Here is a 16,318-nt window from a genome sequence, read left to right as displayed (position 1 = left end):
TTCAATCACGGATGAAACACATAATATCATTTTCTAGGAAAATTCTTACTACAAGAGAAGATATTTTCCAACAAATATTTTCCATGAAACCTAATTCCGTCATACGAATTATTTTCTTCTGGAACTGTTGAATTATATCACGGTCCATTCATTTAGGAAACTTAAAAAAGTAATAAAATGTTATGTGAAGCTATGGGGTCGGTTGGTAGATACATTTGTGATTTGTCCATTAACGAAGATTCTCAACTCATAATGGTCAATAACGACTTAAAGAATCCTCTTAATAAGGACTTAATTAATCTTAGTTAGATCTTTCAATTAATAAATTAACATAACTATATTATCATCTTAATCATCACAATCATAGTTGTAATCTTATAAATTTGGTAAAGACGTACAGTTATAGTTGACTTGAGAGCCTGACCACTGTTCCTTCACAGTGAGCTCATAAAATAAAAATTAAAGCCTGCTTCTTTGTCAAAATTGAACGAATCAATTCAAATACTAACAATGACATTAAACATTGATTATTTTTTCTCAAATTAATTTCATGGACTTTATTTTCAAAAGCACTAAAACCCCACTCCCTAATCATACCAAGTAGCTGGATTTTAGTAGCCATTCTAGTCTACTCTAGGTGGTGATGATGATTTTAATTAGTGGGTTATCTACGTTTAATCTAAATATTTGTTGACACGCGTACTAAATTATGACCACTAAGCATGAATTAATTCACATTATCACCTAAACGCGCTTTCTTAGTCAAATTTTAAGACTACAATGACAGCTCTTTCTTACGGTTTAGCAGAACCAGTAACTCTGGCTCAGCTCAAACCTTGTATTTGTGTTAAAAGATTCATTTATTATGTATAAATAATTTATTCAGAATACAAAAAACTGACTTTAAAATTCAGAACCCATAAGCTCAAAATTCTAATTCCGCATTTAAATGGCTAAATCCTCACCCAAAAAAAGGAGAGAAGATCTTTGTATGTCGAAATGCTCTAGGAGATCAGGATCAAATGGATATTACGAAATTACAAAGGGGTGTGGTGTAATGATTGTGATTCCTAAACCCTTAACCTGTAATAAAAGCTCAGGGATTGGAGCTCTGGGGACAAAGAGCTTCTTAGTAAGAAGTGCTTTACTCCCCATTCATCTTTAGTGAATCTACTTAGCATGAATTCGAATTAGTCGGATCAGTAAATTTTAAACACCGAAAAGATGATATGGAACATCATATTTGACTGTGTAATCGAAAAATACCAAGGGTATTATATATGTCATATGTGCTTTTGTTAATAGCTAGCATAGGTTTTTCTTCTCTCTCTCTCTTTTCTTGTTCTTTGGGTTGTATTAGCATAATGATGGAGTAAAAATCATCTATCTATTAATTAAAATTACAAAGAGTATCATATATCTAACCATATCAACCTATAACAAACAACAAAACTAATTTTTCATATATATATATATATATATATATATATATATATACATATAACGGTGTAAAATAACCCTCTTTGTACGAGGTTGTCTCAACAGGCGCTATATAAGCAGGTGATGCGGCAAATTGTATACCTTGTTATTATCACAAGGTTTTGTATTATTGTTGATTTGGACATTATAGTGTCCGTTCAAATAATAATGTAATGACAAGTGTTTTTGGCACTTCATACGTAGTTTAACTTTGACACTCAACCATTTAATGACAAAGCACTCCCTCCGTCCCAATATAAGTATCTTTTTTTTTTTTTTTTTTTTTTTCCCAAAAAGAGTATTTCTTTCTATATTTAGTAAGTTTTTCAATTCCAACATTCTACATGACAAATTTAAGACTACAAGATTTAAACTACTACACATATTTTTAATTTAAGATCACAAAATTCAAAAGTTTCTTTTATTTCTTAAACTCTGTGTTGTTAAACTAAGACACTTAAATTGGAACTGAGGGAGTACTTTTAAATAATGAGGCATTCTAAATTCATGAGTAGTTGATTCTTGTCCGGGAATTGTCTTGAGAATTTATTTATATTAGTTTGGAGAAATTATGAAACTTCAAAAGTTGCTGAAGCAAAATGTTACTTCTATTTTTTGTGAAAGTAAAGATTATTAGAATCCAAAGAAGACGGTTTTGGTTAATCACCTGAACTTTATCCTTAAATATTGAAATTCGAAAATCAAACAAGATATAAAGGTGGAGGCTCTAGATAATCACAAAAAAGTGCATCCAAATTTTTTAGTTTTTCATATATAGTCGACTAAGGCAAGATTTTAGTAACCTGTCTTATATCAAACAGAGGGAATGGCGGTATATTTACAAAAGAGGATTTGTTCTTTTTTTCTTTTTGAGGTTTTCATGTGGCGTTCGATATTCGCTTTGAGACTCCAATTAATTTGGATTTGCATCAAGAAGTCTAAGTTGGAGGTAAACATTTCTTACTAAAGACGACTCTATTCCAAAACTCGAACTCGGGATATTTGATTAAACATGGAGTAGTATTTACCACTTTAACCTTTGGTGATATATGAAAGAGGAACCCTGAATGGATTTATTAACTAGTAAACTTGTCCGCTCTTCTTGCGGTTATAAGAAAAATCTTTAGATAGAAAAGTTTTGTAAATAGGAAAGATAAACTGCATCTTTTTATATGTATCTATAAAAATTATATATGCATATTTGCATTTTACTTTTTTAAGGATTTTATGATGTTTACTATATTTTGAAAAAAAAAATAACAAAGAAGAAATGTGATATACAAAGAAAAAGAAAATTTGAAACAGATTTATCTGGCCATGCATTCCTCTTATCTTCAAAATATTTTTCATTTTTTTCCCTTTCTATTTTTCCCTCTTTATTCATGTGTTTTAACGACGTGGTACGCCTTTTCCTTGTTTTTTTGGTTTTCTTTAGTTACTTTTTTTTTTGTTTTTTTGTCTTTTTATAGTTATTTGAAAGTAAAAGTTATAAGCTACACAAAATCATTTTTTTGGGAATTAAGTAATTTTGTACATATAATATTTGTATGAGCAGATTAAGCACACCCTAGTTAGCATGAAATATCAGCCGGCTTATAAATTTTAAAATTATTGTTATGATTTTGAATATTATAAAAAAGTGAATCACTTCTTTGTAAAAAAAGTAACAAACTTTGGTAAGGGAGGAAAAACTTTGTCCGGCCCTCAATACATACTATTCATTTCGATCCTGATTCAGGTTTCACTTTTTCATTATTTGTTACTCATCTGATTTCGATTCTCAATTTACATTTTGCATTTTCCGTTCTTCCCTGAGTAGTTTTTTCTTTGATTGTAAAAACCTCAATAGAATCAAACTAACGGCTCTTCGTCACCGCAGTTGTCCAAACTCCTCTCCACTATCGCCCAACGCCTTTGTAACCTTCTTTATTTCATGTTTCTTTCGTCGAACCTTGCAAAACTTTCTTTTTATTCCATTATCAATCATTTTTCTGGCAAAAAAATTTCAAACTGTATCTTGTTAATCAGTTGATGATAGTGTGAAAACCTTTATATAGATGTGAGAATGCACAAAGTAAGTTTGATTCTTTTAAAGAGTTTAATAACTGAAAAACCACGTTATTAAATCATTATGATTTATCGTTTCGTTATGAATTTCAGTAATAGTTGTAGCATTTCAGTATGCAAATTGTTTCCCTTTAATAATGAATTTTGAGGTTTCATTTTTTTTTTTTTAATTAATGAAAAGAATGATTAGTGATCTTTGCTTTTGTTGATAAAGACGTGAGGAAGAGGGAGTGTTATTTGCTTTTACTAATAACTTTAATATAAATTAATCACATTAAAAGAGAAGGATAAAAGAAGAGTTGGTGACCTACTGATCTTAGACGTGAGGAAAACTTATTCGCTATTACTAATAAAATTTAATACAAATAAATCACCTCTATTATTGGGAAAGGAGAAAGTTTTAACAAAAATATTTAGAGACTAATAAACCAAAAAGGCAAAAAGCCAAACCAATGAAAAAAGATAAAGATAAATAGGATTTAACCAAAGATAAGTGTCACATCACTTCCTTAATGCCTAACTTTATATTATAGATAGATTTTCGTCAGTTCATAACATGTTTTTGGTTGAGCGGCATCAAAAACTATTAAATATTTGCATGCTATTATCATAGCCCTAATACTTCTGTCCCCTCAATTGTCTATATACAACCTTCATGAAATACGTACTCTTTTGTCTACAATAGAGAGCTACCCGTTGGTGAATTGAATTGTAGACAATCTTTTCAATAGAGTCTAGAATAACAATGTAAATAGTGAAGCTTAAACAACAAAATCAGATAGCTAAAAGAATCTATAGATATGAGTGGCAATTGGCAAGCACATGGAAATGATAGTGATAGCCCAAATGCATAGCAAGTAGAATGAAATTCCTTAGATCCCACCTTGTCTTTTTCCACTGCCATAAGCATGATCTTGGGTTGATAACGCCTTATCCCCCTAAAGCAATTGCTTCATCAAGTCATTGGATATGATGAGATATGTTTTGAAAAGTATATCATGATATAAATAATAGCTTTCTGCCATTACAATTTCGGGGAAGAGAATGGAGAGGACTAAAATCTTATCATCTTGCATTTTCTAAACGTCACTTCAGTTACTTAAGTAATTGATGAGATCATTATTGCAAATTATTCCATGAAGTATATTGTTACAGTTTATGGGAAGAAACCTAGAGGACTAAATTCTTTCATTTGTCACCTTTAAAACGTCTTCTTCATTAATTAAATATTTATTTAGCCATTTATATATTTTTAAGAAAAATTGTTGAACAGAAAATTAGGAGAAAAGGGCAAAAAAAAATCACAAAACCGATAAATGCAATTTGGCAGAAATGTATAGGCATCCACATCACCATCTTGCAAACTTTATATTATGTATAGATTACCATTAGAATTTGACTTCCATGGTTCGTGAGATGTTCAATACTATTAATTTACACCATTAAAATTTTACTTTCATGGTAAGTAATGTGTTTGATGACATTGGTAAGATTTTCAAAGTATGTAAGTAGTTATAAATTGCAACTGAAAATTGAAAATAATTATAAAAAATGTAATGTTTTTTACACTGAAAAAGATATAATGGACCAATCTTTTCTTTTTTCGGTGATAAGAATCTAATTTGCCTATTCGCAATTTCGCCCCACAACAAGGTAACATTGATTATATAAATCCTCACTGATAGTGCTGTGAACGCTTAGTGTACTAAAACATGGAACTAATTCCTTTGATTGAAAGCTCAAACAAACTACTAGAAAAGATAATAAGGGAATTGGTAGTAGATGATAGAAGGAATAGACTCAAAAAGGAGTGAAAAGAACACAGAGAAAAGCCTATCTTACTTTCACAATTGCTATTATCAATCCGAATCTCAAATGTAATCACTTAATCTGGTGATAGGCTGCCTTGTCAATACTGATCCAGTCCCATATTCACGACAAATCGTATTTCTCATTTAAATTTATTTCAGATTACTTGTCAAACTATAAACACAAACCATAGGGAAAGACTCCTATTGTAATTAACTTCAAGCAACCATCCGTCGAAGCCAAGAATTTCTAGACATACAAAAAGAAGACGAAGTTATGTCATGATCAAGATTATATCAATGTTGACTATAATAGACAATAAAGTCAACATATGGTAAATGGAGGTCTTAGATGATTTTATCCAAATGCCTAACTTTGGGAAAATGGATGCTATGATGTTGTATACCTTCCCTCCCGACGACTAAAAATTAGCAATCTTATTCTCATCAAATACAACAAACTTTTTCCAGATAATTGTCTTTAATTAACTGATAAATGATGCCTTATTTCATCATCATGAATTGTTTTATTCATTTTCCTGATTTCTTTTATTATATGTTTCCTTTAATAATCTCATGGATGATGCATCAAATCAAAGAAACTAAATAAAATAAATTTCATATGAACAAAATAGTGAAACTCTTAAAGGTTCTCTATATAGACTCGTTTGTCCAGAGACATTAAGTGTGTTCCATTTTCATTTTCAATTTTAAACGAGAAGAAAATAGAATCAATTTCTCCTTTTTATTCCTTTTTTCTAATGGAAGTGGTAGCAAGGGTGGGGTTTACGGTTTACCTCAATAAAGTGAGTAGATCAACTTAGCGAATTGACAAATTCGAAGGTCTATTGATTGATATGAATCCCGAAAATTAATGACAAACAATCTTGTCAATTCGGAGATCTATTGGTCGATACAAATCTCAAAAATCAATGACAAACAATCATTTTAATTTCTTAGTTTGTACTAAGCTCTTAGAGAGGAAGAGCTTGCTATCATAATCTGTTAGATAGATTCTTTTCCATTTTAAAAATATCCTGTTTTACCCTTAACCAAGTTAAAAGTACAGCGCTATACTTTTAACTTGGTTAAGTATAATAGAATTTGAGGAATACGAAGACGAATAATGAAAGAAAATTCCAGATTTTCTATCAAATATCAGATTTTTACCTAAGATGTACTAAAAGACAGACACAATAATTGACTAGGTCAAAAATTAATTAAAGCCATAAAGCTCCAGCTTGTTTAAGTATTGGCACTAATTCACCAGAAATATGTGTGGACATCACTCTTTCTAGTCCTCCGAACAAATTTCCACCTACAAAAACTACTGGCAACTCCGTCCTTCTGCCACCACCACCACCACCACCACCATCGCCGCCAATAATTTTTGACAACTCTTTCATCACATCACCTTCATCTTCCTTGTTTACTTCGAAAATTGTAGGGTTAACACCTAACCCTAATAGCAAATTCTTCACGACATGGCACATGCAGCACCCACGTGTTGCTATGACGATTATCGCGTTCTCCGAGACTGATTTCGCTACCCTCATAGTGATGACGGAGTTCTTGTTTTGTGATCTCGTGTTACCAATGGAGTTGGTTTCATTGCTCTCACCTGCAGAGACGGAACGTAGAAATATATGTGAAAAACTACTCAAATTTTATTAAATATTAAATTCTGAACTTATAATTTTGAAGGTACAATAACTTCAGTAATTTATAATCTAAAAATTAAACTCATCAAATTTAAATTCTGAATCCATTTTCAGCAATCACCTGAATATGACTCAAAGATAGTAGAACCACTGCTAGAGGTGGATCGTAGAGGCATGTGTTAACTAAAATTTAATGGATATTAAATTTTAAATCAAAATTTTCAAAAGTATTGCTGTAGTTCTAACATAAGCAAGCTATAAAGAGAGAGTCAATATATAGGTGCATATTTTACAGCGCTTAGAGGTGATGATAGAGATCATACTGAAAAATAAAAGAATTCTCAATTCAGTTAAACTCATCAAATTTAAATTCTGAATCTGCTTCTACTAACCTGAACGTGACTCGAAGGTGGTTGAACCACCGCTAGAGGTGGCCGAGGAACTACCTCCGGTCGTGGCGGTGGTGGTGGTGGTGGATGAAAGCCAATTTCTATATGGTAAAGTTCGTTGCATAGTGGGTTGAATGTGTGAGAGATGGGGGCGGGGGTGTGGGGTGAGGGGAAGAAAGGGAAGTAAAATGGAGAGGAAATTGGTGCATATATAATTGAAGGTGATGATGGGAGTGGTGTAGTGCCCTAACGTCAACGGATGTGACGTGAGAATAAACGTCAGGTTTACTGTTTGGTACGTTTTAATACGTTAAGTAGAGACTATAGAGTAGTTTATTGGTCAAATTCCAAGCCAAGTTGTTTGTGGTGGCCTCTTCATTTTGCTTCCGTTCAAGTATGTGGAAAAAAATAAAAGGAAGTTTCCACAAGATCTTAAAGAATCTTACTATTACTCTCTCCGTTTCAAAATATTTGTCTTATTTTTATTTTTACCTTTTAAAAAAATATCTCTTTTCTTTTTAATAACTCTTTAATTTCAACTTTTCACATGACATATTTAAGACCACAAAATTAAAGGGCATTTTGATACATTTTACACATCTTTAATTTAAGATCATAAGATTCAAAAATCTTTTTTATTTTCTTAAACTTCGTGTCAAGTCAAAACAAGATAAATATTTTGAAATGGAGGTAGTATCTTAGTGTAGTCATCAGTGGCGGACCCAAGATTTTATACAAGTGGGTTCAATTAATGAATAAGGATCAACGATAGATATCTAATAATGTAATCAACGTCGAGCATAACAAGCTAGATTTGTCCGTTGCTCTTTTATTTGTTCTTTTTTATTAATAATGTAACCTTAAAATAAAGTTGTTTTAAACTCCACTCTTTTTTATATAACAAAGTTGAGAATTCTTTTTTTGAAAAAAATCAGAAAAAATATTTACATTTATTATTTAAAAAAAACTATCTAATTCAAAAAATTTACTAACAAGAATTTAAAAATTATTAGCTCTATGTAATTAGAAAAATCATTTATAATTATAAATTTTATTTACTAACAAAAGAACAATACCACTAAATTTTAAACTAAACAAAAATAATAAAAAATTAACTAAATTAAAATAAATTAACAAACTATATATAGTTTCAACAAATATAGTTTTATGTTGTAGCAAAAAACTATGAACAGAGTACCAAAATTCAATTTGTAAAAAGTTTAATTTTTGTTTAAACTAAAATAGATTTTAGAATATTATTATTAGTGAATTTGAGTAAGAAATCAAAATATAAAAGATGAAATAGAATAAAGAAAGACAATATAAAAGTAATGAATTTTATTAGCTAGCAGTTGACTAGCATTAATTGACTATGATTTGGTTTAACGGTCAATTATTTTGTTTCTTTTCGTAAAATTGTTGGCCAATTGCCTTGCCTTACATGGAGTAAGAACCCAAAAAAGCAAAAAGCAGCCTGTGCAACGTTATAAAGGGAATCGATCCCGCGTCGTAACTACAAATTTGAACCCACTTGACCAACGCTCCACACCCAAGCTTTGTGTCAAGTGGATTCAATTTCTTCTATACAACCACATTTAATAATAATTTTCCTTATATAAACAATAAATTCCGGACAAAGTGGGTTCAATTGAAGCCACTTGACACCACGTGGGTCCGCCCCTGGTAGTCATTCTTTTGGGTGCTTTGTAGCACGTTATACTAAATTTTGTACATTTAGTGTAGTTAAGTAAATTAATAAGGTACAAATGCATGTTAATTAATCCTGATACCAGCAATACATGCCCGTGCAATGCACGAGCCGAACATGTCTATTCACTTTAATTAGCCAGTCTTTAAGGTTTGTATTTTGAAAATAACTTTTAAAAACATTCTAATTGTTATTATATATACAAAATGTATTTTATGTACCATCACTTTATTTGTAATTAAAAGTTTGTGAGATGGAAAGAGTCAGACTTTTTTATCATTATCATGACAATGAAAGTTGTTCGTTGATGTAAAAGAAAATTAGTAAGGATGCGAGGAAAAATTAATATTTTGATTCTAAATTTTTTCTTTTAAATTCTTTAATATTTTATATGTTTACCGACAGGTTGATATCCATTTTCAATTAAGTAACTGTTCAGATCCAAACATAAGAATCATTTTGGTGTATATATTAGATTAAAATATTTTTATTCAATTAATTATAAAATATATTATAATTTTTTATATTAATTGTTACAAAGAAAACAAAATTAGAAAGATATATGTTATATCATTAATCACCAATTTTTAATTCTGAAATGAAGATATAAAGTAATATATTTTATAAATGTAAAGAAACGATAATCAAAGACTGCAAAAGAAAGTAAATAAGTAAAGTGTTGATAATGAAGGAAAACGGGGATAAATGTCACTCCCTCCCTTTACTTTTACTTGTCAACGTTAACATATCAAGGAAAAAAAAATTATTCTTCTTATTTTAACCCTTCACATTAATTATTCATTTTCTGAGGCTAGTGAGACTATATACCAATAAATATGGATATTATGATAAAATATATACTTTATTTATTAACTTTCAAAGAACGTCGAAGTCAAAAGTGAAAGTTATGTGTAGGAGCATTAAAATAACTTTTGGTACAAATTTGCATTGCTATTGTTCGTCCTCTCTTCACGTTTAAAGTATTGACAAAGAAGAAAAACGAGGATAATAGAAATAGAAAAAAAAAAATATAGAATAGAAAAATAGACATATGTTTTTAGTAATGTGGCTAAGTAATATGAACGAAGGGAGTACTTCATTTTTATTAATTCTTAAGGAACGTGAAAGGTCAAGTATAGTAATATGACCAAGTAATATGAGGTGGAACGAGTATTTCATTTATTAATTCTTAAATAACGTGAAAAGTCAAAAGTGAACAAGTAAAAGTGCATGGAGGAAATAAATGTGTCGAATTAAAATAGAAGTGCACACGTATATACATGAGAAGAGCATAAATATTCAGTATGGCATATATCCACGTGGGATTTATTAATTCTCAAAGAATGTGAAGAGTCAAAAATGAACAAATTAAAGTGCACGGAGGAAATAAATTTGCATACGAGAATTAAAATCGAACTGCATATGTCTATACATGAGAAGGGAATAAATATTCAGCTAGAACATGAAAAATCAAAAGTGAACAAGTAAAAGTGCACTGAGAAAATAAATGTGTCGAATTAAAATAGAAGTACACACGTGTATACATGAGAAGAGCATAAATATTCAGTATGGCATATATCCACGTGGGATTTATTAATTCTCAAAGAATGTGAAGAGTCAAAAACGAACAAATTAAAGTGCACGGAGGAAATAAATTTGCGTAGGAGAATTAAAATCGAACTGCATATGTCTATACATGAGAAGAGAATAAATATTCAGCTAGAACATGAAAAATCAAAAGTGAACAAGTAAAAGTGCACTGAGGAAATAAATGTGTCCGTAATTAAATTTGAAGTGCATACGTCTATACATGAGAAGGAATTAAATATTAAGTACTATGACACATGTCTACGTCATTTTTATTAATTCTTAAAGAACGTGAAAAGTCAAGATAAGAATGTGGCAAGTAATATGGGACGAGAGGAGTACTTCATTATTAATTCTTAAATAACGTGAAAAGTCAAAATGAACAAGTAAAAGTGCACGGATGAAATAAATATGTGTCGGAGAGTTAAAATAGAAGTGCACACGTGTATACATGAGAAGAGAATAAATATTCAGTACTATGGCATATATGCACGTGGGATTTATTAATTCTCAAAGAATGTGAAGAGTCAAAAACGAACAAATTAAAGTGCACGGAGGAAATAAATTTGCGTAGGAGAATTAAAATTGAACTGCATATGTCTATACATGAGAAGAGAATAAATATTCAGCTAGAACATGAAAAGTCAAAAGTAAACAAGTAAAAGTGCACGAAGGAAATAAATGTGTCGGAGAATTAAATTTAAAGTGCATACGTCTATACATGAGAAGAGAATAAATATTAAGTACGTACTATGACACATGTCTACATGGGATATAAAAATAGTTGGATAAAGTGTACAAATTATATAGCTCATGGTACAAGAATTTAATGTGGGTACAATTCGTGTTGTTGGTACAAGCTTGGGGAGCCGTGTTCGTCCCCCCAAGCCGCTTATATATAATGAAAAGTGTGAAAAGTGTATATGTATAAACATATATCATCCATCTATTGGCTTGGTATAAATATTAGGTGCGAATAAGTTTTTTGTAAGGGTGTCATGCTCATGGTTTAGTTCGATTAAATTGTTGCAATTATCAGTTCAGTTAATAAGTTTTTTATTTTTTAAATATGCTAAATCATTATTGAACCGATAAAATAGAGGCGATTTGTTTTTTGTTTTAGCGGTTATCGATTGGTTATATATTTTAGCAATGGATTATTGTAATACAAAGATCATTTTAAGTAACAATTAAACATTGGTCACCAATATTACCAACAAAAAAAAAAAAAAAAAAAATGTAAAACATTGGTCACCAAATACCAAAATTGGGGTAATTTTTATATTGTTAAGGTTAAGTTTGATAAATTAAATAATCAAACCTGATAATTGTTTTATTTCTAAAAAAATTTTATTTTAAAAAATTTTTGGCCAAAAGCAGTTTGTGTTTGGCCAATTAATTTAAAAAGTACTTTTGAGAAACAATTAGTGTTTGGCCAAGCTTTTAAAAAGTGTTTCTATGTGTATTTTTCTCAAAAGTACTTTTTTAAAAAAGTGCTTTTGAGCAAAAACTATTTATTTTAGCTTATGAAAAAAAGCTAACATCGCCAAAAGCAGTTATTTTCTCCCAAAAGTTTGGTAAAACACCTCAGTTCTTTCAAAATAAGCACTAATTGAAAAAATAAGTACTTTTGGAGGAAAAATAAGCTTGGTCAACCAGGCTATAAATGTCACTTAAGTTGTCGGTTGATTCGACATACTCTGTAAAGGTTTCTGATACTATGATCATGATACATAGTTCACCTTGTAATTATAAATTACGAGAACTCTTTCAAGGAAAAATAAGATCCTAAAAAAAATAAAGACAAAAAATAACATCGAAGTATCTGATACTTCTCTGGTTTTAGCTTTTGGAGGCAGCAGCTGGCCAAATAAAGAGAAAGTACAGAACTAGAACTACCGTATTCCTAAAGCCCTAAAGCAAAAAAATCAATTTATATGGTGAAGGGTAAAAATGTAAATCAATAACATTTCGTTCAGATTATCAATATGGTTTGATTTTGAACAGTATTATCAAAGAGTATGATGGCATGAATAAGACCCCGCAAGGCTTAACCGGAGGTATCGCGTTGGAGTCATGAGAATGGAAATTTTTTTGTTAAGAAGTGTTTTTTTCTTAAATATGTCTTATGCGACGAGTATATGGATCCGCCAACGCCAAGCAAGTGAATTCTGAATACTGTATGATTATATAAATATCCAAAAACTAAAGCAAATTAATTAATTTAAATTTGGACTGATCAAAACAATTAAATAAAATTCGAAAGAAAAATAGTACTAGTAGGTAGAACGTGAAGTTAAACACGAGTTGAGTAGCATGTATAACTTAACACCTCTAATTTAAGATTACTTCTCAAATATATTGTTTTGTTATGATTGGAGTTTTTAATCTATCGTTTTATTTAGTTAGATAATTTACTCTAGATTAGTTATACTTTTAACCAAATAAAATACAAATTTAATTTCAAACTTAATCCGATATCCCACCTTATTTCATGAACCAAACAACGCCTATGTGTCTCCTTGTATGTGGTTGAGTACAAGAAGTAGTTAAAATTAACGGAGCAACTAATAGTACTGTACAAATGATCACATTAAAACGTGCAGGCGCAGGGACCAATTATAGATTGTACCACTTGATCAGCCCTTTTCAGTATTTATTCAGTATATTTTACCGCCTTTACTTTTACTTCGAAGTCTTGGATCCAATTTACAGAAATAGAAAAAATGTTGATAGGAAATGTTTCCTAGATCTTACGTCGTGCGAATCTGAATATCGGGTTAAAAATAAGAAGGGGAAATGCACGGATAACCGATTTGGGTGCCATTAGTTAAGTTATTTCCCTAGGGTTTATAAATTTTGCATATTTATTTATTTCGGAACAATTTTAGATATGTGGTGTTCTGAAGTTAGACTTGATAGAGCCTAAACTTCATATATGAAGTTTCATACGGTTCAGTCATTTTTGCCTGAAGTTCAACAATATTAGCCTAAACTTCAAACAGAAACACATGAATTACATCTATATGAAACTTCAGGCGACACATAACTGAATTGTTAAAGTTTAAGAATGGTACAAATTAATAGCCTGTTTGGCCAAACTTATTTCTCTCCGAAAGTGCTTATTTTTTTCAATAAGTACTTATATTAAAAAAGTGAGACGTTTGGTCAAGCTTTTGGGATAAAATAATTGCTTATGGGGAGTAGCAAAAGCAATTTTTCAGAAGCTAAATTTTTTTTTTTTCCCAAAAGCATTTTTTTGAAAAGCATTTTTGAGGAAAATACACTTAGAAACTTGGTCAAACACTAATTGCTGCTCAAAAGTGTTTTTAAAATTAATTGGCCAAACACAAATTATTTTCGCTAAAAGTGCTTTTGAAAAGCATTTTGAAAAAAAAAATTAAAAAATAAACTTATTTTAAAGGTTGGCCAAACAAGCTATAAATAGCAGTATTCATATAGGATATATATCCAGTAACTTTTTTTACAAAATAACATAAAAACTACTATTTATTACATTGAGGGTTCTATATCTTTTTTAGTCCGACACTGAGGGTCCTATAGATGTTGCGTTCTGTATTTGGAGGACCATAGTTAATTTGCAGTTTTAACTCTTTCTTGTCCTCATCACGGTACCACATGTCAGTGCTTCAGACAAGTTCGCTGAACAAGAATAAAGGAAATAAATAGAAAAAATAAAAATAAATTAAAAAACATAAAAGTAAGAAACCTTTTCTTTTACCGTCATGAAAAGCGTAATTTTAATTTAAAAAAATGCGTTAGGAAATTTCATTTTCTCAAAACTAGGAAAGCAAAAAATAAAAGGTTCTCTCTCCTATATGTTATTTTCTTCATTGTTTTGTCTTGCTTTAATAAGATACCACGGAGGCACGGACTGAAGAAAAAGAAAAAAAATCTACATGAAAGGGTATTATGAAAAGATGCATGATTTTTATATTCATAAAAATAATTCAATTTGTTCTAAAGTTTCTATTATAGGGCGAAAAAAGGGCAGTGCATCCGGGGAAAGGTCCGCACTTCAAGGGGTGTGATGTAGACAACCTAAACTACATTAGTGTGTGTGCGCGCTTCCACGGCTCGAACCCATAACCTATAAGTCACAAGAAAACAACTTTACTGTTGTTTCAAATTGGCTTTACTGTTGTTTCAAATTGGCTCCCCTTCTATTCTAGAATGACAACAAACTCATACTATTAGCTAATTACACCTCTTCAAGAAGATCCGTTATTGAATAAAAGGAATTATTTGTTCTAACAAAAGGAACTTTTCGTTTATTATTGATCTTTTGTACCAAATATCACTACTGTAAGAAAGATCCAATAATTAAAAGAATATTTATAATGGATCATAAATAGATCTTCTTGTTCAAAGGATAGCAGGTTAGTTCTTATTTTTATTAAATTAGTATCAGATTAATATTAAATATTTATCTAGAACTATATATTAAATGATCTGATTATATATAAATATTTTTATACCACCAAATCATAAAACTTAAACTGCTCATGAATCATGATGCAACAAACTCTACCCTTCAAAACCAACCTAAAATTGGTGCCGACAGAATTGGTGTTATATCACATTTATTTCTTAAAACCGGATGGACCCGTGAATAGTACAGAAAAAGAAAAAAGAAAAAAAAGAGAAAAATTGTGAAAAACTTGGCGAATGTGAAAATCTACATGCAAGTGTAAATAACAAAATTACAATCATTAGACTGTAATTTTAATTATGATGTCACGACTTAAATAACTGATCCAAAATACTTTTTATTTTTTTTCATTTTAACCCTTATTTTAATTAAAGTGGAGAGGGACTACTACGATGAAAGGGAAAGTAGTATGCAAAAGTGTTTTTTAAATTAATTGGCCAAACACAAATTATTTTCGCTAAAAGTGCTTTTGAAAAGCATTTTGAAAAAGAAAAAAAAAACAAAATAAACTTATTTTAAAGGTTGGCCAAACAAGCTATAAATAGCAGTATTCATATAGGATATATATCCAGTAACTTTTTTTACAAAATAACATAAAAACTACTATTTATTACATTGAGGGTTCTATATCTTTTTTAGTCCGACACTGAGGGTCCTATATATGTTAGTACGTTCTGTATTTGGAGGACCATAGTTAATTTGCAGTTTAACTCTTTCTTGTCCTCGTTCTTGTCCTCATCATGGTACGACATGTCAGTGTTTCAGACAAGTTCGCTGAACAAGAATAAAGGAAATAAATAGAAAAAATAAAAATAAATTAAAAAACATAAAAGTAAGAAACCTTTTCTTTTACCGTCATGAAAAGCGTAATTTTAAATTAAAAAAATGCGTTAGGAAATTTCATTTTCTCAAAACTAGGAAAGCAAAAAATAAAAGGTTCTCTCTCCTATATGTTATTTTCTTCATTGTTTTGTCTTGCTTTAATATGATACCACGGAGGCACGGACTGAAGAAAAAGAAAAAAAATCTACATGAAAGGGTATTATGAAAAGATGCATGATTTTTATATTCATAAAAATAATTCAATTTGTTCTAAAGTTTCTATTATAGGGCGAAAAAAGGGCAGTGCATCCGGGGAAAGGCCCGCACCTCAAGGGGTGTGATGT

At 30.2% G+C, this 16,318-nt stretch overlaps 1 protein-coding gene across 1 annotated transcript; it reads right to left on the bottom strand.

Moving 5' to 3' along the window:
• Positions 1-6,484: 6,484 nt before the first annotated feature.
• On the bottom strand, positions 6,485-7,589 carry LOC132053425 (glutaredoxin-C9). Its single transcript, XM_059445455.1, has 2 exons — positions 7,408-7,589; positions 6,485-6,975 (listed from the first exon to the last, which is right to left on the bottom strand). Exons 1-2 carry the CDS (start codon positions 7,526-7,528, stop codon positions 6,575-6,577), a joined length of 522 nt encoding a protein of 173 aa, XP_059301438.1. The 5' UTR covers positions 7,529-7,589; the 3' UTR covers positions 6,485-6,574.
• Between the last annotated feature and the right edge of the window lie 8,729 nt (positions 7,590-16,318).

The sequence above is a fragment of the Lycium ferocissimum genome, chromosome 4 (genome assembly GCF_029784015.1).
Source record: "Lycium ferocissimum isolate CSIRO_LF1 chromosome 4, AGI_CSIRO_Lferr_CH_V1, whole genome shotgun sequence".
NCBI lineage: Eukaryota > Viridiplantae > Streptophyta > Magnoliopsida > Solanales > Solanaceae > Lycium > Lycium ferocissimum.
The sequence above is the reverse complement of the archived record's forward strand: the minus strand, read 5'-3'. Positions and strand labels throughout refer to the sequence as shown.